We start from the raw sequence: 24,404 nt of genomic DNA on the forward strand, positions 1-24,404 counted from the left end.
TATGAAATCAGGAGACCAACTGAACATTTTTGAGGAAGGTGCATGTGCTTGTGGGTGCCTGGGAGATTGTGTCGGAGCCGAGGTAGAGTATACACGTGTGAGTGTTTGTATTTGCTTGCTTAATGAGCATGAAGTTTCGTCTCTGCAGAGACAGCAGCGAAACATAAGTGGCAGAACTGGCAAAACAGACTGCACGCTCCGCGCACACACACACACACACACACACACTCAAATCATTTATCCAGGAGGGAGGCGATGCAGCCTAGAATTCCTTTAATCAAGTTGTTTACGATTCTGAGCTTGACGTTGGCTCACTTGGGAACATTTTCTCCCCTTTTAAGACAAAATGTGAAATTATATGAAATTAGAGGCAGCAGCGGGACTCGGGCACTTATGTACTAAAGACACCCCAAGCCTCAATATATCATTTCCATATGCAGAAGCAGACACAGGGCAGACAAGATCGTCTCTCCTCACTCTCTCTCTCTCTCTCTCTCTCTGTTTCTCTTCATGTTCCCGCTCTCTCAGAGAGGTTCTGTGCAATGAAAGAGGGAAAAAAGGAGAAATGCAGCTAGGGAAGGGGTCCTCTGGGTCTAGACTTGTCAGGAAGCACCTGATGTTCATAGCAGAGGCAGAGAGGGGAAAGTCCCCATGCCTTTTGGGCGGGGTAGGCCACACACAGACACACACACATCCAATGATTATTACCACACAAGTGATACACAACTCCATAAGGGTGACCCCATGAACTGCGTCAACACTATTAAAGAGCACCACATACTGCAGTTTAAATTTTCTCCTTATTTTTTTATGTAATGTGGCACGACTGATATTAACACACTTTAGTATCGCAGTATTAGGTTTTGTGATGGTGTGTTCTTTATACTATTACAGTGATCCGAATATTCGATTTTTAAAAATGGCAATATATTGCCTTGCTTACGGTATCTTGCTTAATGTATCACGATATATTGAATAGCAACGCCTGTATAATGATACGTATCGTATCGCTTGATTTTCGACAATTCGCAGCCATAATATGAAGTGCTTCTATTGCGCGTGACCAGTGAGTGAGCACCCGTGCGAGCAAAATAAACATTTGAATGAAAATCTGTGAGTTCAAGTGAAAAAGATAGGAAGAGAGAAATAGAATGGCTAGAGAAGTGTAATAAATGGAAATAATTATCTTTCCTGGAAAAATATATTTTCAATATCATTGTCTGTCATTCAATGCTCGATTTTAATTAACTGACAACAAACATGAACAGTTTTTTCAATACTTTTTCCTAATAGCAACTCCTCAAAGTAGTAAGTATTTGTTTAGATTACAACCTAAATCAGTTCCTTCAAGACATAATGATCACAATGTTTTGCAGAATAATCGCAATTATAATTTTCATGACAATTGTGGAGCACTACTACCATACAATTTCAGAGAGAGTGACTAATGGTGAATGTCTCTCCTTTTTTTGTCTTACAGGGCAGCACACTGAGGAAGAGAAAGATGTATGAAGAATTCCTCAGCAAGGTGTCCATCCTAGGTAAGTCTGTGAATATTTCAGTTTGTGTTTTACTGCAGTAGTGTAGTGTATAGTGCACGAGTATGTCGTGTTTCGCCTTCATCTTAAACACTGGGTCAAAGAGTCCAGAGTGCAGGCAGTTAAATCTGCCGAGTTCAACGTATACTGTAGATTAGCCCACATAAACACAGGCGCACGTTGTCACACAGGGCCTACAGCTGAGTAAGGTCTGTGTGTACAGTCCTAATCTTCTCGCACTGCTCATGCTAAAGCCAGTCACACTCTGCAATGTCGCTGCGTGGACAATTAAAGAACGGGGAGTTAAGATAAGCCTCTATTTTCCCACTGGAATTTGGATAACACCAGCCTACACAGGCCGTCGGAGGAATGGCGAATGAGATTCATTCAGACTTTCAAAAAGAGTTGCAATTGGAACTGACATCTCCTCCCTTTCCACTTGATCGTGTGTGTGTGGTGTATAGAGTAAGGCCATGCCCCCTGTACAGAGTTATTAACTGGCTGAGTAAACACATACACTCAATTCAGGTCTTAAGAGAACGTCTCTGCGAGATCCACTCTCTTTTCATTCACCTCCTTTCTTCTGCGCCTCCCTTTTTCGACAGCCTTGTCGAGGCCTGTATTCAAAGGCCCGCCTCCCTCTTCCAAGTGCCTTTCCTCTCTTCATTCCTCTTTCTGTCGCTCCGCTCCTCCGCTCCACCTCTTTGAATTGGAGGAGGGGTAGGAGGCGGCGGTGTTTTTGTTTGTCTTCGATTTTCGTGAGATAGCCACGAAATTGGGTACAAGCCCTTGATGTCGAGGAGTGAAGGAGGGGTTAAAAACAACACGTTCTTTGTCTCTCATCCCAGTGGCCTATTCCCCGAGTGCATGCTCTGTATGTGGGTAGCGAGGTGATCCAAGTGGGTGCAGGCTCTGCGAAGCATGAAATGTAGGTTCTTTAGTCAGCACATTTGTGTATCACGTTACACGCCGAGCTGTTAAGGATCACTACTATAGGACCTGCTGCCTTTAGCTTGCAGCCAGAGAGAGGACATCCATCTGGGGGCCGGCAGACACCACGGCCCCACCGGAGGGGACACTGGACACCTCCATCCGATCGGACTTCACCTAAGTTAATCCTAAGAACATCTACACACACACAAAAAGATACACACTGGGATCAGTTACTGAGCACATCAGGAGACAATAGCCTCAGACAAAGAGATTCGGCTGTAGTTTTACGCCTCTAACTCGTGTCTTAGTCAAATCAAAACACTGAATCATCCTTTCATCTCGACAAAACGAAAGATCACGAGTGTTTTCACTGCAGATAAGTCACATTCCACACAGTAGATGTATAGACTTTTAAGATTAGGCGACAATAATCTTCTGAATTGTGAAATAAGGATGAGCTCATTTGGCGAATCTTCTATGTGGAGGTGTTTAGTTATTGTTATAAATATCAATAGTTCAGAGTTGCTCAAAACTCCTCTGGTTGGAACATTTTTCCCAGTGAAGATGTGTGACCGTCTGTGTTTTTGGTTTCTGCGTGAATACCAACAGCTTCTAGAAATATCCCCGGGTCTAACCACGTCTCTGTACATGTGGTCGGACAGTCGGAAAGACAGCCGGCTCTCAGGATGAACACAAATTGAAAAAAAGATAGATCCTATAACAGCTTTTCTATCGCAGGACTTGTTCATAAACGGTCAATTCTCATACATTCAAGGGCATTTTAGAACTGACTGAAGCCAAGAGAGGAAATCATTTCTATTCCAATGTTTCACTTATTGTCACTTATTGAATCTAATTTGTTTTAATAATATATATTGGATTTCATTTCAATTGATTTAATCTTAACTGTATTATTATAATCCCGTACAATTATATTTCTAGTTCCATCCCTGAAGTGTAACTAAATCATATTTTACACGATTAGAGGGGAAATATTTAGTTTGAAAACAGCAGCATTAGATCCTCCCAACACCTTCATGTATTCCAGCCATTTAACAAGCATTACTCTCACATTGATCTGCACTACACTCGATTCATTTATGTGATTACAGTTCATGCTGTAACTACAGCCTGTGCATTATCACTTTTACAAGCACCAAACAGATGCTCTTATCCATCCATGCCGCTTTGAGCGAGCAAGGCACTTGCCCAAGGATACGCGACTGTCTTTGGGATAAAGATTTTAGATCTCTCTGTCACCACACCCCAGAATCAGTAGAGCTGAGGTCTTACAGATCAAGGAGTTAGTGTTGAGGTGTTTGTGCTCCATGAGGCTCCATGAGAGGAGTGAGGAGGCAGGGGGTTCTGCGACATAATGGTCCCTGATGAATGACTGGATTAGCTCGAGGTAGGAAGTTATCGTTCCCAACAGCTTACTGGACTTGAGCAAGAGACATCCTCTCAGACCTTGGAACACACACAAACACGTAGAGCATCTGTGTATCTACTGTTGCATTCATCAGGCTAAATAGCACATTGTTCTGTTGTTCACAGAGTCTTTGGATAAGTGGGAACGTCTCACTGTGGCTGATGCTCTGGAGCCAGTTCAGTTTGAGGACGGAGAGAAGATAGTGGTGCAAGGAGATCCTGGGGATGACTTCTTCATTATTACAGAGGTAAGATCTGTGTGTGTGTGTGTGTGTGTGTGTGTGTGTGTGTGTGTGTGTGTGTGTGTTTGTGAGAATCGTTGTGCTGTTTTACTGTTTTGACAAGTCTTTTAGAAGATGTAGTCGTAGCGCTAGTGAGACAGGATGTGTTGTAACTTTCTTTTACTGTCACATTTCCTGCAAGCTGTGCGTGTTGACATGCGGGGGCCAAATACCGCGTGTGTGTCATCAGGTGGGCACCCGGGTTGATGTACATGTCATTATGCAGAGACGTTGGTGGGCTCTTTGCTGAGGCTGGAACTGATCCCAGTTTATAGCCACCAGCAGACAGACTACCTGGTGGTGTTCCCCTGCCCCGGCCCTGTGTGAAGAACGCCCCCCCCCCCACACTGCAGGCTTTGTGGAGCTGGGGCCCCTGGCGCAGCTTTCGTGAAGGGTCCCCTGCCTGTCATCCCAACACACTTTTGATTAACTCCATACTTACACAGCTTTCACCAGGGACAAGTCAAGAGGGCCCTGTCTAGAAGGGTGGGGGCTTGTCCTTGCCTCCTACTCCCCAATCTCATTCTTCGAACGAGAAGGTTAGTCTCTCAGTCAGTTGCTCTGTCTATCTAATGTCCAACAATGTTCAGAGTGAGCAGTGCATTGGTTACAGTGCATGGGAGTGGTTAGATGCAGTAAAGCAGGAGGAGGATTTTATCAAAGGTGCTGAGTGATGTATTGCTTCTTATCCTTCCTTTGGAAGCCTCTGTACTATGCCTCTCTTCAAAGTTATATCGGAGTCTGTAAGTATTTGAACAGTGAGACATTTCTGTTTTTTTGGCACGTATCCAGCACATTACATTTGAAATGCAACATTCACTATGATGGTAAAGTTCTGACTTTCAGCTCTAGAGTTGTGATGGTGGTCATGCTGGGTGAATTGTGTTGCACTTGTGGCTCTTTTTATACATTACCACCAGTGAATCCAACTTGTGTTTTACTTGACAATGTCACTTCTGCAGAATAGCATCCATTGTGGCCACAAGGGGCATTAATGGGAAAATGTTCAAACAAAGTATAACGTTAGTACAAGAAGAGTCAGAAATCCAGTGAAAGTGAGTTAATCAGAAACATCTGTCTAGTTTTGCTAACATTAGCCACCATAAGGTACTGGTCATACCAGACCATAGACCGTAAATAAGAAGTGGACGTAGTCGTCGTGACGTCACCCACTGGTTTATGGACTGTTGTTTTGAAGCCTCTAGTCCGGCATTTTGGCCGTCGCCATCTTGTTTTTTTGCAACCAGTGAGCGTAAGTTACCATATTTGGACTTTGGAGGAGTATTTTAGAGACACCGTATACGGACCTGTCAATCACAAGGTAGCCCACCCTAAAGTATACCCTGCTTTATGGTCTATTTTATTCTTAACAGGACCATATTTAAAAACATTAACATCATGCTGTTTTGAAGAAGACATGAAACTAGTGATTGAGACCATAAACTCATGCTTACAATGTTTACTGAGGTAATAAATCAAGTGATTTTCTCATAGACTTCCATACATTCGAACCTATTTATGCAACCAATACTGAGTGTATTGAATTGAGTGTTATTTTTTGTCTATAAATTTAACTTCTTTTAATATATAAGAAGAAAAATGTTTTATTTTTTGTTTCAAAAGTAACACAGTTTCGCTTTAAAGCTCATAGAACATTGATTCATATCAAACTAACAGGCTCAAGTACAAAACAGCAACAAATGTGTCCCAGTCCAAACATTCATAGACAGCACTGCATATATCTTGTTGTTCACCTCACATTATCCAACCAGTGTTGGTCAAGTTCGAAACCTCCAATTGAAGGCTCGTGATGCTGCAGAAATCCTTTAAAAGCCAGTTTGACTACGCTGAAAATGAACCCAATTGGGGTTCAAGAAAACAAATATAGCTGTTACCGTAGCAATGTATAACTCATCAAACTGAGACTTGTACATCTCAGAGAGGAGAATGACAGAATATGCAGAGGAATCTGGGGGATTATAGGATGGAGAGACAGGCAGCAGGAAGAGGGGAAGGAGGAGACACAGGCATGGAGTCTTCGTAGGCCACCAGCTCAGTCCAGTATGTGAGTGAGTCACAGCACACTCTGAGCCTCACCCAATAGAAGTCTTGTCTCTTTCTTTAATCCCTTTTCCTTCTCTCTTGTCTATCTTCCATTTCCCTCTAAGCTCTCACTCTCAGACCCACCCTTCTTTGCTTTCCCTCCGTCTCTCTCCATCTCTCGTGCAGCACGGCCCTGACTTTCCCAGAGCAGGGTGGACTGTGGTGGAATGTGTGTCGCTGACTTTCACACGGGGTCAGGAGACCCAGCTTCCCGGGAGTGAGACGAGGGAGAGAGAGAGAGAGGGAGGAAGAGGAAGGATGAGTCAAACAGGGCAGGGAGAGAGAGGTTGATTTGAAAAGGACCACATACAAGGCGGGAGAGAAGGATTTTGTCAGCTTTCCTCACTTGCCATCCTGTTTTCTTTTTCTCCCCGTGCACGCCTTTATTTCTATAGATTAAAACAAGTTGAGATGTCAGTGCTTAGTTCAGTCAGACACCCTCGTTTTTCTCATTCTGTCTCTTCTCACTCTTTTGTTGTTTCTGCAGTTTTGTAGCATCAGCCCAGGACAAACCCCACAATCACTAATTAAATGCTGCTGATGGGACGGATTAACAAAAGGGAGTTCTAGAGACATCACTTTTCTTTGCCAGCCGCGAGGAATGGGGCCCTAATGAAAAGTGAAATGTTTACATTTTTGTGCTCACATTGTACAAACAAGCCTTTACAGAACTCCAGGGCCGTGAAGACTCATCGTCCCTATAGTTCCTCCTTCTTCCCTAGGGCGTCTGCCCCTACTCACCCAACACGCACTCTTTCCTCCTCATGCTCATGCACTCAAGCCTAGCACCCTGTCATTCATGCTCTCACAAGTGCCAACTAAAATGGTGCATATGGAAAGAGGGAGACAGAAACTTGTTCAGTGTCAGAGATGTCAGTGAGAGTTTTTCAAACATGGTGTTAAAAGTAATTTCTTCCTCGAGTAAAAACTCCTTTTCAGACGTCTCTTTACATTAATGTGGTGGCAGTTTGACATGTTGGTCTTTGTAGCCGGTCTCGCTGCTACACCCCAACACAGACACGACAGCCCGTTCACTGAGGCGTTTCTTACAGGCCGGTGTGGCCGTCTGTCCATAATGTGTGGCAGTCATCAGAAGTCCAGCACATTGCTGAGTTTAAAGGAGAAGGTAATTAGTCAACAGGCACCAGCTGTGCCATTCATCTCACCTGGCACTGCTGTTATGAGCTACCTCTCTGAATGCCTACCATGCTCAACCTCCTCAGCCTTATTTCTATATCTGCAAGTCACAAGTCATTGGTGTTGGTCTCAAAGAGGAGTTACAAGCGTTTTTTGATTATGATGAAGTCAATCAGACCCATGACTCAAGTCAAAGTTATAAGACTCAAGTTGACTGTTTGCGGCGTCCGGATAACAATTGAGTGCAATCAGGCTGTTCATCCTCGTGACGTCCTCAATCTAAACAGGAACTCAATGTGCTTTCTCATAATTGACGCTGCGCAAAAGTAATCGCACTGAGGGGATCCAAAGGGTCCCTGTGGGTCACACAGACGAGAAATCCTCTGTGGGCAATCTACAACATATCAGCTGTTACTGTAACCTACGTGTGTATGCGCTGAAGTGCAATTTAGCTAATGTAGCTTAACACTGCTTTTAAAGGCTGAAGATCGATGCAGTTAATGAATGAAGACATTTTTTTAGTGCGAGTCACAAGAGCAAAGGTGAAACCATTTTCTGAGTCATTTTTCTCTTTGAAAAGAAGCCGTGCAAGAGTCCAATCTTTGTGTGTGTGTTGAGGTTTGAGTGAGAAGGTGCAGACACTGCTGGTGCTGGGTGGCCTGGTGAACAGGCTACTCAGGATACCTTTCTTCCTCCATCTCCTCTTTATTTCTCTCTCTGTCTCTCTCTCTCTCCGTGTGCCTGTTGTTCATCCAACGGTTGTTACTTCCTTCATGCAGGACGGTACTTTTTGACATGTCTCTCTACGAGACGACTCGCTACGCTCTGCATGTGGTATGTAAGTCGATGTGTGCATACGAGTGGGTGTGAACGTGTGTGTTTTGGTTAAGGCTAGCAACGAGTGTTATCTGACCGGCAATATCACGTAGTAGTGATCATTTATTACTCCCGATGTTAAAGTTGGCTCACACTCTACCATTTCCTTTCTCCTTACTCTATGACTTCATTCATTCATACTTTTCTGTTTGTCCTCCTTTTCTCTATCTTGCTATCTTGTGTTCTTTCCAGTCTTTCGCACCCAATTTGGACGCCGTAGCGGTGGAGGATCTTCAATGTTTATAAAAGAAATATCTGTGGAGCAGAGCGCTGCCCCTGGGGTGGTACAATACACGATGGTTATCTGGACCACACCAGGAGAGGCCTGTTTACGAAAGAACTACTGTACTTGATGGCGCTGCACTGTCTCACTTTCTCTGTTTGGACATGAATGGAAAGGAGAGGAATCGACCGATTGTAAACACAGGAGCTTCAATGCCCCCACCCCCCCTCATGCTCTCCCCATTCACGTCTCACTCTCTGTTTTATACCACTTTCCACTCGAACCGCTTGTTTGGTGGCTGTGATGAAGTTCAATGAAAGTGGTTGCTACAGTGTTTACACGTGAGATGGCCGATGGTGCAGATGAAGTGGTATCATTTTACGTGATTTATTTTCTTTGCTCACTCCATTAATAACCTTCACTCAGACGTCAACAATCATGGTTACCTCTCTGTAATTGTGTAATATGTTTTTATGCATATTTTCAATTAATAAAAAAAGAGTGGAAAGTTGTCCAAATATTGGAAATGTAGACGTATTGATAAAAACAAAATGAGACAAAGTGAAATGGAAAGGGACTTAGTGAATACACCACGACTGACATCAACGATGGGACTTATCTAATCCTAGTATCAGAAGTGGATGTAACGTTTTTTGGACAATTGTTCTGGAAGTTATTGTTAATAAGCAGAGAGACGACAGGAAATGAGTGGAGAAAGGGTATGACATGCAACAAAGGTCCTGAACAGAAATGAAGGTTTGCAGGGAGTAAATGTCACTTTTACAGAAGCATATAAACTGTCACTGTCAACATCAAGGACTGTTACAATAATACTCACGATAATACTCGCCGTTTTCTTAAAGTAACTTCAAGGAGATTTTAACTGGTTATAAAAAAGTCACACTTTTTTTTTTGGTAAGCACATTGTATGGTAAGTTTCACAGTGAGTAGTGATGTTACGTTAGTCAGTTAAAATGAGGCAGGAAGACATTTTTCATTAGAGAATGTTATTTCGGACTTCATATTTTGTGGTTATGGCCGATAACTGGGGCGAGATCAGCAAACAGAAAGAGTGGACGAAAGAACAACAAAAGAAAAGCTGATAGGACATTCAACAGATTTTAAAGGATTCAAAACCAGTCCTGAATCAATCTTCCTCCTAGACTGGAATGTATTTTTGTCTGTTTTATTCATGAAATACATTGCCGGACGTGGTTTAACAGCAATATTTTGATTTACGTTGGTGGCCCAATCACAGTTTATTTTGTTTCACCATCTACAGTTATTAATCTTACACAGCCTTACAGAAGAAGTAAGAAAACAATGATACTTACATGACTTATCCACATCAATGCACGGCTACAGTGTTACTGCCCTCTATTCCCATCTCATAGCTAACTTCCCCGTGCCGCATCGTACGTGTGGTGGTCATGGCCTTACGAGACAGCTGGGTCACCTCTCACACGCACACTATTCCCCGCTTACTTGAACCGTATCTCCCACTTCTTCATCGTTCATTTCAAGCACAAACTCACTAAGTCACACACAAATCCCTTTCACTTGAAATACAGTCTCACCTTTGTGTTGCTGCAGCAAAGATCTGGCAGTTTTTGGGGTTCTCATTAAAGCTCATTATATTCATATTTAGCATTATTAGCCCGGTCAGCAGAGAGGGATTAGAGACAGGGAGAGGGTGCTGGAGCGGTCAAGTCTGTTTTGCGACGCGGTCCAAGACAAGCTGGGAAGTTCCCCTGCTGATTTCTTACCTGCTACCAATTTGAAGCTGAACTTGAGTACACGCAAATGTCTAGACATCGACATTAAAAACACATATTCCACCTCTGTCCAAACATATGCACGCCAAACGCATGCTCCATCACACACGGAGAGAGCCAACGCGTTGAGAAACGTGTTGGCGAGCGTTAATGTGGGTATTAACGGGCATCAAGTACAGCTCCAAACACCAGGCTCGTATGCAAAGATGAATATCCAAACATGACCTCATTCACACGCACACAAAGTTCATCAGCAGCTGCAAGATATGACAGCATGAACTATTATCATCTGTTGGGCAGAGTGAACGGAAATCAAATTTCCTGTGTTGTACTTTTTCGGTGACTCACTCACACAACAGCAACCAGCGGGCGATGTTAATATGCGTGGCGTGGTTGGTGGTCAGTCTGTCCAGCAGACATCAGCTGTTGGTTTTCTCACTGAATGTTAGTATGCGCATTTGCGTGCGAGTTTGTGTTTCCCTCTGGAACCATCTGTGTCTGCGTTGCTTGTTATCGTTGCCTGCATGGCTTTGTGTTTGCAAATGCAGGTTAGATACAAAGGAGGATACAAAGTTATGGGGTTTGTACATGAGCTTATATTAGTGTTTTAGGGTAATCTGGGGACACTATGTGGGAGCGCCGTCACTCTTGGACAATACAGTTGTTTCCATTTTGTGGGTGGATGCTGATGAAGTGGATTATGTGATGGAGACACTGAGCAATCAATTCAGCCTCTTATGGGTTTAGATGTTTGTATTTATTACACTCTGGAGGAAATAAAGCAGAACCAATCACCCCGTTGGAATATCTGAGTATGTGGCGTCTTGTGTTTCTGCTCCCACAGAACAGGTGTCCGTCCCACAGGAAAGTGGGCTAAATCCTGTGCACCTGTGTTCTTATGAAGCAAAGGAATTTCTCCTCGGCATAATCCTCTTGACGATTTTCAGCCCCTTGCTAAATAACTCCTCCTTTTTTCCCCTCTTTCTCCCCCCCCCCCCCCCCCCCCCCTTTCCTCCATCTCTCCTCCCACTTCACCAACACCCCCTCCTCCTTTTATTTCTCCCCCTCTTATCTTGTTCTTTCTCTTGTCTCTTATTTTCTTTTCCTCCATCTCTCCTTTTCTTCTCTGTATCCAGGGAATAGCCTCTGTTCTGCAGCGCAGGTCTGACAACGAGGAGTACGTGGAGGTCGGGCGCCTGGGACCCTCTGACTACTTTGGTGAGTGGCTCTGGGCCGATGAACAAGAAGTCAGTTTTATAGTATCTGAGTGCATTAGAATTACACATTGAGGACATTGAGGCTGAAGTCTAATTTGTTTCAAATGCTTCCTGCCACAACATTAATTGTCATCCGTGCACAGATCATACACATTAAGACATTGTTTTACAGCTCAAAACAATAGTTTGCCACGTCTCCTTCTTCCTCCAGGTGAAATCGCCCTGCTGTTGAACCGTCCCAGGGCAGCCACCGTAGTCGCTCGCGGTCCGCTCAAGTGTGTGAAGCTGGACCGGCCCCGCTTTGAGCGCGTGCTGGGGCCGTGCTCAGAGATCCTCAAGAGGAACATCCAGAGATACAACAGCTTCATCTCCCTTACTGTGTGACATGTCGGCCCCTCTGGGCCCCCCACCAGCAGGGGTGGGCAGCATCAGCATCAGAGTTTAGGTGCGTGGGTGGGAATAGGTGAGGATGCGGGGGTGAAGGACATGGGTTTTACATCCACAACTACAGGGCGCTCATTTTCTGCCTTTTTTCCATTTCTTTCGCTATTCTTTTTTTCTTCCGATCTTGTGCACTTTGACCTGTGCTGTCACGTAGCTTTATGTCAAAACCAACACGCAGGAGTGTAAAAATCTGAACGAGGACAGAGATAATTCAACTCATTAAATACTGTAAATGAATCATATATATACAGGGCGGCAACTGTATGTGATGCATGCTTCTAGACTGACCAAGAACGGCACTTTCATGAATCTATGAAAGGTACAGATGAATTCAGGAAATAAGAAGGATGTAAAGTCATGTTTACGTACAGCGGGAGGAAGTGAATACACGTTTATTTTTGGCGCCGGCTGTTGTTTGCCTTTTTTTTCACCTCTGGGTGTGCGTGGTGTCATTTCTAGGTCAAATCAGACCCGCACTACACAGACCCCTGTTCCCCTAAAACGCAGCTGTACAGGCTGAAAGAAAAGTAAATACTCCGCCGTTTCATTTTGAATGCTTCTTAAGTGTGCTTTTACTGCTATTATCAGTTGGGGGTTTGTTAAAGGCAGTGGGATGCTGAGTTAAGATTTTAATATTATGTCAGCCAAATTAACTAACAAATCTGTTTTTTTCTCAAGAAACCGTCTCTGTCCCATTAGTTGTGGGATTCCAAAGGAGCAGTGGTGTTATCAGTCCAGTCCGCACAAACACAAAGAGAGTCTGAAACACGCTGACATGAAACACTCAACCATACTGTATATGCTTACACTGTCTCAGGACAATTTCAATCTTCAACACAAACACACACGTCTTTTCTGGCGCTTTTGATTTTGTTCTCTGTCATATTGCTAGATGAAAGCTTTTGCACCACTTTAGAGTTTGTAACGTTGGGTCAATACAGATGTTTGATTTAGCTGTTTTTTGAAATATGACTTATATGTTTATGAATATATATAAAAAACAGAAGTAAAAAATATACTTGTGTTGCTTTCCTTTGATCTACTGTATTTTGTCAAACTTGCACAACTGACCCAGCGACTGATGTTGTATAAAATGGGACCTGAAAAGACTCTTTCTATTCTCTCTCTCTCTCTCTCTCTCTCTCTCTCTCTCTCTCTCTCTCTCTCTCTCTCTCTCTCTCTCTCTCTCTCTCTCTCTCTGTCTTTCTTTCAACTATCCAACTATCTTGAGTAAATAAAGATAAGCTTCTGAAATCCTCTTGATTTAAGTCATTATTTTCTCTTGATCAGCTCCTCCTGTGAATGTGACTCTTTCACATTTTTATCCCAACTTCTGGCATCCTCTCCTCTCCTGACTGGACTTAGTTCTCTCTCTTTCCCTTTATCTCATCTCATGCCCACACCCGATATCCTCTACACATTATATCGCTATTAATCTCCCTTGTCTTTTCTCCAAAGCGCAAACTGTCCTCTTCAATCTCCCTTTTCACATTTTCATCCTACAGGTACCTCCTCTTCATCCTACAGGTACCTCCTCTCCATCCTGGCCTGCCTCTTCTCTGTCTGGCTCTGTCCACTCCTCTCTGCTCTCCATCCTTCTTACATTAAGCCAAGTGTCAGTCATCCGTCAGTCTGAGCTGATAGAGTTCCTCCCAACCAGTTAACACCACAGTGGGCTAAAGCCTCTACAGCTTTGACACATTCCTATTCATCGTAATGCCCACTAAATCAACTAAGGAATGTGCCCCCAACTCGCCAACATTCAGTTTAGTCCCCTCCTCCCCTCATATACACACACATGCACTTCATCGCTTTGACAGTACACACACAAACACCCGCAAGTATTGCTCCTCCATCTTCAAGGATTTGGGGTGGAAAACATGTGTCCACTCATGGCGGTTAACCATGACTATTTTATCAAAACATGATTTATCCACATGCATGTCGTGCATGACTCCTCTTTCTCTCTCATGGACATGCTTACGCTGTCTGTCGTCACTTATTTTCAGACTTCGATAACATTTTAACACTGCTGACTAACAGGAATTAACATTTTACTCCTCTGTCAATCTGACGACCTTTGAAGAGGATGCAGCTGATGTTTTCAATCATCCTAACTTGAGAAACAGAAGGTCATTCTAGATACCCAAAGGGAGGATGGATGATTATTAAGTCAAACTATTATTTCCAAACTTTCTGAACTTTCAGAATTGTCCCCCAAAGGGGCTTTGAATGCAATCGTAACAGGTACTGAGTCAACAGAGCCATCTCAATGGCTACCAAGCTTCATAAGCAGACCTTGAGCTGGGATTTTGTCAACCAACCACCATGTTCTTCTCTCCTAAAGAAAGCCTATTTGATATAACTGGTATCATCAAAATGAAAACTCAACCTGAGCTGACCTGTGTGTGTGTGTGTGTCCAGAGCACCTGATTAGACAGGGCCATTACTGTGCCATCCTGGGTGGGCCAGTTGAGGACAAAACCTGGCACTGTCGCATGAGCAGTAAGATGAAGCCTTGATACCATGGCACTGTGCCAGTGTTCAAAAAAGAGAGCACAAGCAAACACACACACTCTCACACACTCTTTTACCAACTTTTAATTTAGGTCACTCAGTTCTGTGTTTGGGTCCTTTATGCTTTCATGGCTTAATAATCCGTCATATGGCTCCTGCAGGTCCCACTGTGCCAAAAACATTTCGCCAGCTGAGCTGACATCAGTTCAGGTAATCGCACTTTCACAAAGAAAGCGAAATGATCACCGGGCTATAGGAGCTCAGCCATCAACACTCAGAGGTCAACAACAGCCAAGTAAAAACACCTTTTTCAATGTAGTAACTGACAAAATGTCTGAAAAGTTTAAGCTTCTCAGTTGTATTCAGTTTTACATGTAGCACTGCAAAAATGTTGCTTGGAGATCCAATGTTGTGGCTGATATATGACGTCCATACATTTTTGTTAAATGTCCAAAGTTGGTTTGCTTTTCATATATAATCGCGTAAAAAATATATTTTTCAGTATAAGGAAATATTACAAGAACTGCCTCCTTATTTTCTCTAAAGACGAAAGTTCTTTGGTTGATGCATTTTCAGTTTTTAAATCTATTGTCTTTTTGACGTTTTGTTTTTTAAGTCTGATTATGAACAGGCTCGAGGCTGAATTAATAACAGTATTGTTGATCTTATATAGTATAAAGTGGTAAAGACATCTTGAGAGCCTCAAGGTTTTCGCTCTGTACCTCTCTTCACTCTAATTCAGTGCAAAACAGAAGCAGAGAGGAGGGAAGCAACATAGCAGGGAGGATGAATAACCTCAACTGCACCACTGTCTCCTCGAACCCCTCCATCCTTTTTTCCCCAGCTGCTGCACCTTGGCTCTATATCAACTTCCAGCTACTCCCACAGCGGAGTCTATTTGGTGCGAGACTCCTATGCATTTGTTGTCCAAACAAACAAGACGGCCAGACTCGGTGAGTTGGTGGGGAGGAGTAGAAGAAGGAGACAGAAAGCATGCAGAGGATAAAGACGATGATCATGCAGGAGGAGGAAGAGGAATGCTGTGCCAAATTCATTGACCTCTAACATGCTCTCCTTTGGGTTTTAAGTGCACCCCTGAGTGGTGTGAAGTCCACTGAGAACCAGTCAAATATTTTAAAGAATTTATTTCCAGCATGGGAACGTTTTGCCTCCTCATTTACAGGATGGCTTCCTTTGTGGATCCCTCCGAAGTTTTATATAAAGATTGCCAAACATTTACAAGATAGGATGGCTGGGAGTGATTTGGTATGTTTGTGTGTGTGTCTGTGTGTGTGTGCATGTGTATTTGTTGCATCCTATAACTAGACACAGTCACCCATGATCTCATGAGAGGATGTTTTATTTGGTGCTGCATATTTAGATCTGGCACAGTGAGTGTAGCCCCCGGGCGTGCAACCCTCACCCCCTCTCTTTCTCTTTCTCCCTGATTCTCTCTCTTTTGTCCTCTCCTCCTGCTCTCTGTGTAGCTGCCATCTCTGCTGCTTTCTATCCCTTGTCTGGGGAGATCCTGGCTAATTAAAATGCCTGCCAACACAAGGCTACAACCTCCATTGATTCTCCCTGCCTTCTCCCTCCTCCATGATCCCCACACCCTGGTGGAAAAAAAAAATCAACCCCCAACCGCCTGCTAATGGCCAAAGCCTTTGATACGCAGCTCTTTTCTCGTCTTTTCTTGATATATTGGGTGTGGCAACCTGACTGTTCCAGAGTTCAGCCTGGCTGGGTCGAAGCTCTCGGTCCAGGGGCATCTCATCTCTGCCATGGTCCCCAATTCTGCTGCTCTGATTCTCAGCTCTAATCGTGACCTTCTCGGGTCAAAGGTTACCATCTAGGCCTGGTCACAGGTGATTGAGCAATAGTGAGGCTGATGGGATTGAAAGGTTAGGGAGGCGAGGGGGTGTCGGGCCGAGGTCAGGGGGAGAAAGAGAGTCAGAAATTGGGTCAGGAGATCATCACAAGGTCCGGCTCATTTAAACAGCAGCCCATTTGGTCAATTATGGTTTTACTAGAGCAAAACAAGAAAAAGACTCCAATAACATTCTTGGACAGTTCGAAAAAAAGTATCAAAATCTCTGACGAAAAACCAGAGCTACAGTTTGGTTTATTCCAGAAATTCTTCTTCTTCAAAACCTGGTTCCTACATCACCCACAATGCAACTTCACCGCCAACAGTTTGCTGAGAGATTGGGTTTTGTGTTAGTCTCAGTTAGAGATGAGGAGCGGGCTGCAGATGTCTGGTAAACTCACTTGATTTTGTGCTGCTCTCTTTGGAGCCATCCTTGGGCAAGACACTCAACCCCAGACCGTAGACTGTGCCTGCGGTGTATGAATGGGTATGAATGATTAAATAGTCCCGATGGGTGAGTGACTTAATTCTCTGCTCAGTTAGACATTACACCACTATGTCTTTACATAGCAAATATTTGTTTGATGCTAATGCTCAGAATATAAAATGTAGCACCTTTAACAAAGCAATCATTTTCTTCTATCATTTTCAATTTCTAGTAAAAGCAACAGTCATGAGCCAATTCTAAGTAGTTGAAATGATTGTCCCACTTCCTGCTGCTGTCTTTAAAGGCAGTTTGGACACGTCCGACTGCCTCAGAGAAAAGTAAGAAGAAAGAGAGAAAGCAACAACGAGGGGGAAGAGATACCATCTATTTGTTTTTCTGCTTTTATTTCCCAAGCTTGTTATCGTTCCTCATTTCCTGCTGGACGACAAGTAAATAATTCACATATATACACATGTACCGACACTGAGCCCGGGCCTCCCTGAGTCGCCTAGATTTTGGCCTCGGTTTCAAAGCAATTCCAGCTAACGGAGCCTCGGTGACTCGCCTCCAAACTATGTGAAGGAAAAACAAACAATAAACCGAAATGTTCTCCTAATATTCTGCATGCTCGAGGGGAAAAGAATGGGTCAGTAGGACTTTTCTGAGTGAGATATTCCATCTTGCACATGACTCTGCAATCTCCTGCCCACATTGATTCCTACCCGGCACAATCCATCTCTTCTCTTCGACTCTGACTTCACTCCCTGGGGAGGCAGCTCGGCAATTGTCTCAATTGTTCCTTTTTTTTTCAGTGCCTCCTACTCTAAGGAATCGTTAGGGTTTTGAGTGCAGATCATAAAAGTAGTTTTCACTCTGTTCTAATCACATTAGGAAGATGAAGGAATGTAATGAGTGAAAATTCCCTGTTGGGGAAATGGTCTCAAATAATGTTAATCGATATTTGGCCTTTGAGACATTTCAGATTCATTATTTGCTCCCGATTTTTAAAGCATCTCATGTTTCAGAATCAATTGTCAGCTTTTGAGATGTGATGCTCCACTTTGTGTATTGACATACTTTAATATCTGGATAACATTTGGCATCTTTCCCAAGGATTACCAAGTTGTTGGACTCTATTTGATGAGAGTGCATCACTAAATAACTAACCTCACGTCCCAGAGGATTCACCTCATCCCCCAAAACACAGCCACCCTCTGCAGGTGTGCAAAGTCACAAGGCAAAGGCTGTCAAGTGTCCTCTGATTTTCAGGCCACCCTCGATAACCACAACCCTCCAGCCCCTCCTGAAGGACCCCCAAATCCCTTCAATATACCAGCTGCACCCTGAGCAATGCCCTTGGGCTGAGGCAGCGACTGGGGAGCAGAGCCACAGGGGTGACCCGGCTCTCCCTAAACCTTGCAGGAATGTGTGGATTTGAGTGAGTGCTGTAACCAGAGAGCACTCTCTCCCATCTTTAAGCCCATAATGGAGCCACTTCCGGTTGATAATCAGTTTGTTGTGATCTCTCTCTGCCTTGGGATTTTGACACTTCATCTTGAGTCCTGGGAGGAGGAGGAGGAAGAGGAGGAAGAGAGGTGTTATTATGGTTCTGTGTACCATAATGACAGTATGGGCTGGCATCAAAGGCTTGGGGACCAAAACAAGTTACTTCTCCAATTTGAGTCTAGATCCTACAACAAACTTTTGTGTATGCATATATGCACAGACACGTGCATGCATGCACACGTTGCTCAATGTGCCATTCACAGGACAGATTGCTTGCAAACAAGTAAGGGGCTCTTGGGGCTTCCTTGAGGGCCAGCAGATTGGGATGTGAGCCATGGGGAGGTCTCCAGTTAAATTCCGGCACGGTCATTTTCCCTTTTTTTCTTGTTACTTTCTACTCTTGACTGTCATATAAAGGCAAGACTACCAGGAAATACAATAATGGGGGTCTTGCTAAATCCATGCTGTCTTCTTATTTTTCCCCTCTATTTTTCACTCTCTCTCACTCGCTAACAAACATCCCTCAGTGTAGGACCTGGTGCTGCTTTTATGGCCTCCAATAATAACAACAAGAACAATAAAGGAGCCAAAAACCTGCTTTAACTATTTTTAAAAGCGTCTATAGTGTTTCTTCCAGAGGAGCGACCTGGGAGCTCGTTGGGGAAGGGGGGCTCACATTAAACACTGTTAATCGTTACCACGGTGCGTGCGAAATAGCATCACGGTACGGCCCATAAACAAGGTAGGGCTTCTCTCTTGGAGGTTAAGTGCTTTGCTCAGTTAGGTGTGGTTGCTATAGGAATGGTGCTGTTTTGAGGGAAATCTTAAACTCAATTCAGGGCCCTGCTCCATGTCATAGCACACCTCAAGCCATATTGGGCCCTGGGGCTGGTAGGCAAAACATTGAATAACCAGGTGCACCAAAGTGGATTCTCTAACTGGTCGTAATCATCCTTTAATCCAGGGGTTTACTTTTCGTGGTATCTTTTCCTTTAAACCCTTGCAACCCTTCCTAGTCTCCTCACTCCTTCCCACCCCCTCCTTCCATCCAAGTCTTTCCTCTTCATCTCTGTCACGGATATCTAACGTCACTCAAGTCAAGCAGAAATCTCCCCTTAATCCCCCTGATACAGAACCCTGCCCCCCTCCCACATGCACATCACCACCATCGTTATCACGACCACCACTAGTTCCCCCATCTCATAGTCCCTAAACCGTGAGCGTGGCGGCCTATAGTGAAAGACAAGAGGAGAAGGAAGGGTAAATAACGAAGTGAAAGCCCCATCTGACATGCCAATTGATGTAATTATGGGCTTATAGGCCCCTAATACATTTCTGAGGACAGCTTTGTGTGCCCCCTCTGAGAGCTGAGCTTGTCTGTCATGTCATAAAGGCAACTTGTCTTTGGACCTGTGAGTGATCGATTTTGCTTAAGATATGTTTTATAATTACTTTTCATGAAAGGCTCTCACATGGAACCCACATCTACTTTGTCACTCTTGATATTAGTTTCTTGCTATTTGTTTGGATGACTTTTCTCTGCTAGTCAAAGCCATTTCTTTCCGCTTACCATTGATGCATAATCCTCTAAACTCTCATATGTTTATTATGAGTATGTCCCTGTATATGTTTCATTCTTTAATGTACTCATTACTGGGCCAGATTTATGTAAGGCAATACCAGTCAACTATTTTCCCATTGGCACCAGCAGAAAGTGTACATTTGTGTCACTTTAATGTCTGGGCTCTACACATAGACCTTGAATTTTCCTCCATCCCCTTGGGACCACAGTGAGACAGGGCAGCTCTGTCTCCCCCTGTCCTTTCCACGTCCTCCTGTTCCGCCTTTGATGTCCCCCTGCCAAGAGTCTGATTTGTGGGTTAGCCGTGTGCTCCCCTCCCAGCCCCGAGCCCGCAGAACATGGGGACGCAGTAGGAGTTCCCAGTGTTTTGGGGAAGTTGGAGTGGAGAAAGGAAGGGGGGAGGTTGGGTCAGACCACCACAGAGCCGGGGAGACCCCTGTCTTCCTCCTCGCCGGTTCCCACCGCTCCCCACCGCTCCCAACACGGCACACACATGTTGAAAAGGTCAGGTCTTGATAGACAACAGAGCACCGGCAATTACGTTGTTATTTCTCAGTGGCTGGAAGTCCCCCGTTTTCTGTGTGAGTGTGTGTGTGTGCAGAAAGAGAGAGTTTTTTTTTGTTCATAGAGAATAAAGAGGCAGTGTTTTAAGGGGAAAAGGAGCCTTGTACAGGGGGAACTGCATGTAAGGACTTGTGCCCGAAATGCTTCATGTCTGTCTGTCCATTTGTGGAAATTGGAGAATGCACATGAGAGAGTGCAGGTGTGTCAGTGTTAGTGCACACGTCTGTCTGTTCAGTGTAGATTCCCACATATAGAATGCGTGTGTAGGTTTGTTCATACCTGAGCCGCAAGACCGTTTTGTTTTTTTTAAATGGGATTTCCATTCAACACCTGGAGTCTTTTTGTTTGCTGCACACACTGTGCACTGTGCACACTGACCTAAATGACGGGGTCTGACCAAGAACTGGATGCTGAGGTTGCAAGGGCCGTGCAAAAACACACACGTACAAACACACACTCGGACTTCTTCCAGCGTCTTCCCAGTATTTTCTCTCTTCGGTGAAATTTGTCCTTCACACCGAACACCTATTTCTAGCTCTCTAAGGATGGCTTTCATGGAGGAGTGCAGAGGGAAAAAAGTCAAGGCATAGTTATGACAAGAGCAGACCACAGTTTGACAGATCTGGAGATCACACGGAGAGGATGCCGCGGTCCCTTAACAACCGAAAAGTGCTGCTGTAATGTATAATGTGTTGCAGCTGGAAGTTTGCCTTGCATACCTTGTACCACCAGCTTTTTGCATTTATGAGCGCATGTGGTGTAATTTTTGATCCCAGAGGTGGACTCAACTTATGAAAGAGCAGTTTGGGCATTGTGCCCCCTGAATGCCTGCACACCTATAGTGCCTGAAAGGAAAAGGGGTCCTGAGGGGTGCTGGGAGGCCCCACAGAGCACTTCATTCAGGTTGCTATGCATGTTAGAGAGATGAAGGCCTCTAAATGGCTGCTAGTAATTGTCCCTATAAAAGAGCAGCTGCGTGCAGTAGTAAGCTGCTGTACTTGGCGTCCCTTCGCTGCTTAATATTCAGGTGAACAAGCAGTAAAAGTGTGTGTGTGTGTGTGTTTGAGTCTTTCTCCGCGTGAATGTGTCTAGCTGCTTGTTTATGCGTGTAGAGGTTGCCCTGGATATGCACTCTGCTCTGGATAATTTCCAAGTCCAATCTATATCGCTACCAGCCTCTGGAATGTACCTTTGCTCCTGGGAAACTTCACCTGAATTACTTACCCGTGTGCGTGTGTGTGTGTGTGTGTGTGTGTACATGAGTAACCAACCATAAATGTTACCGCTGTTTCTAATGGGCCTATTACAAGATACAAGCTTGTGTCAAATGACACACAGCTCCGCACTAAAGACATGAACACACAACCCACCAATGGAATGAACTTTGTCATCATAGACACTGATGAGCTAGTTAGGGCTTTAGTTAGTGAGGCGTAATTCTACCCTGAGGAGGAGGGAGGAGATCTGCAAAGGACCTGCTCCTTGTGCCCGTGACTCATGCATGCTCATGATATGGCTGGGTGGAGCCGGCGGGAGACACCAGGTTAAAATCTGTGTTTGTTTCTCTGTTGCAAGGCAATCCACTCTGTGTTTGACATTATGAGGTGTCATAGAACGGGGATACCCAGTGGAAAATAAATTTAGTTGGAAGGGCAATATAACAATTGCAGGTATAATAACGTGATTATGTGGCTATCAGCATGTTGAGTTTCTATTGTTACCTCTGCAATCTTTTTATGGCTCCCCAGCACACTGAAGTGTGAGATTCCTTGCTTTCATTGCAGGGTCAGAGTTCAACCGTACTGGGATCAAGTTGAGATTGGGTTACGGATGAAAGTGTGTGTTATAACTCTTACTGTACTGAGAAACCGGGTCTTTTACTTTGATTCAATAGGTGTCAGGGCTGTATCAAATAATACAAAAATATCACAGAAAAGAGCCATTTCTCAAGCACATTTAGGTAAAGCAAGATACAGGGTATATTTTAGGAATTCATTTACTGGATCTGACTTCCCAGAGTCTTCATTTGGTTAAGGATAATGATTAAATGCCTGTATCAATCTTGTTAAAGGTTGGACCAGGAATGATATTATTTCCATATTATAATTATTTTTAACATTATTTATCTTAAAGGTCAGGGATGTTGTATTTTATAAGTCAATTTTATAGATCCATAATCATGTTTTACCTTCTTTCGTTCTAAGGTCTTCATTAAAAACTCTTCTTTTTTAGTTTATTCCAACTATAAAACTGACATGAAACTATGCTCAACCACAATTTACCCAAAAATAAAACCTGTCCCGGCTTAAAGATATTTGGGCAGACAAGGTCAAGACTCCCTCACTACCCTCTTACCGTGGAAATGGATGATAAGAACAGACAGACTCAGAGACACACTCCGATCCCCCAAAGGCAGTGCAACTCATTTCCACCACATTCCGAGAAAATTCCCCCTTTTTTCCTACGCTTCTCTCACTGGGAACTATGTGTGGCCTTAGGGGGAAACGGGAGTCATCACCTACCTCGGATAACGTTCTCCCGGAGCGTCTTCATGGTTAGATTTACTGTGCATCAGCGTCTATAAAACCATTTAACGGGCTTAATGTTGTTAGGTACACAGACCTCAGTTGCCAGTAAACATGTTGCCTAATAGTTCACACAGGAGAGAGAGAGAATGATTTTCAGGTGTTACTGTTTTCATTTCTTCTTCTCCCCCCTAAAATGACAGTCCAATGATTTCTCTCTTTTGCTCATTTCAATTCCCCCATTTGTGTAAATGTTTGCTTTTAATCCACCTCTACCATCCCCTCCTTCCTACATGCACATCATATTTTGTCTCAAGCTCTATTTTAAGAATCTTTCCTCCACATCAAATCATCAAGACACAAACGATGCATCCTCGTCTGCAAGTTTTTCCTTTTACTCACTTCTTCACCTTACATAAAACAGTCACTCTCTCCCACTGTGTGGCCCCGCTCTCTCATCTCTTCCTCTGACTCCCAGTCTCCCACCGTGATGCAAAGTGTAGACACATGATTCATGCATTTCAGTGAGGGTGCACATCCAGGTAGGGAGGCTGACCTGTGATGTAACAATGACGATGATGTCATGATGAACCTGCCTGCCATCGCATCACATACTTTAATGCAGAACGAGGAATGAACGATGATTGCGATGCAGTAAATTTACAAAAGGAGGAACAGCGTGTCACATAAATAGCTTAGGGACTTACTGTAAACATCTTGAAATCATTTTACAGCACTGGTCCTAAATTGAGCTTCACTGGCCTATTAAAATAGTTGCATTAATTACTCCACCAGCTGCTGGAGCTCTTTCTGCAGCGTCTCCAGCCACAGCGCCTTCAGGCTGGCCTCGTGCTATGTGATCCAGTTGAATGGACAAGGTGGAAGGCAGACCACCTGGTTGGCTGACCTATAGCTCCCTGCTGATTGTCACCTCTGGCTGATAATGTGCGTGCACGCTGTCTCTGTCTCTGCTCCTGTTGGTATGTCTCGTTTATCAGGCCCTCGGGCTCTCCTCCCAGACCTCCCAGCACAGCACAGCCTCCAGCTTCCTCGCGACAAGTTAAGACCAGTCTGTCGTTAACCTGCTGCTAACTAGTTGCTTCCTGTGTCCCAAAATCGCGCCCGAAGGTGTTAAATGCTCATCGTCTATGTCATCATCACATACATTCACAGACATGTTTATATATTTATTTGTGCTAAAGTGCTCAATGTCTGGGAATGACGCATGAAAAGGTTATTTTGCCTTCAACTCAAAGGCACAAAAAAAAGAGCTTGTGTTACTATGAGTCACCACCGTCATCACTTTTATGATAATAATCATCATCTTTTACATTTTTGTTCACTTTGTCCATCTGATTACATCATTAAAATCATCCTGAGTGATTTAATATGCATTTTAGTGTTGACTTCCTCTGCCCGTAATTTGTTATCCAATTAAAGCTAATTAGGACAGACGTCTCA

General features: G+C 44.0%; 1 protein-coding gene across 1 annotated transcript in view; it reads left to right on the forward strand.

Annotated features, from left to right (window-relative positions):
• Positions 1-13,209, forward strand: part of prkar1b (protein kinase, cAMP-dependent, regulatory, type I, beta) — a 56,645-nt gene extending 43,436 nt beyond the window's left edge. Inside the window, exons 8-11 of the mRNA XM_076080557.1 lie at positions 1,481-1,541; positions 4,026-4,147; positions 11,431-11,512; positions 11,723-13,209. Coding sequence (XP_075936672.1) covers positions 1,481-1,541; positions 4,026-4,147; positions 11,431-11,512; positions 11,723-11,895 — 438 coding nt within the window. The 3' untranslated portion in view covers positions 11,896-13,209. The remainder of the gene's footprint in view (positions 1-1,480; positions 1,542-4,025; positions 4,148-11,430; positions 11,513-11,722) is intronic.
• Positions 13,210-24,404: the final 11,195 nt, after the last annotated feature.

This window comes from Anarhichas minor, unplaced genomic scaffold (genome assembly GCF_050575085.1).
Source record: "Anarhichas minor isolate MPS153535 unplaced genomic scaffold, ASM5057508v1 ptg000007l, whole genome shotgun sequence".
Taxonomy (NCBI): domain Eukaryota; kingdom Metazoa; phylum Chordata; class Actinopteri; order Perciformes; family Anarhichadidae; genus Anarhichas; species Anarhichas minor.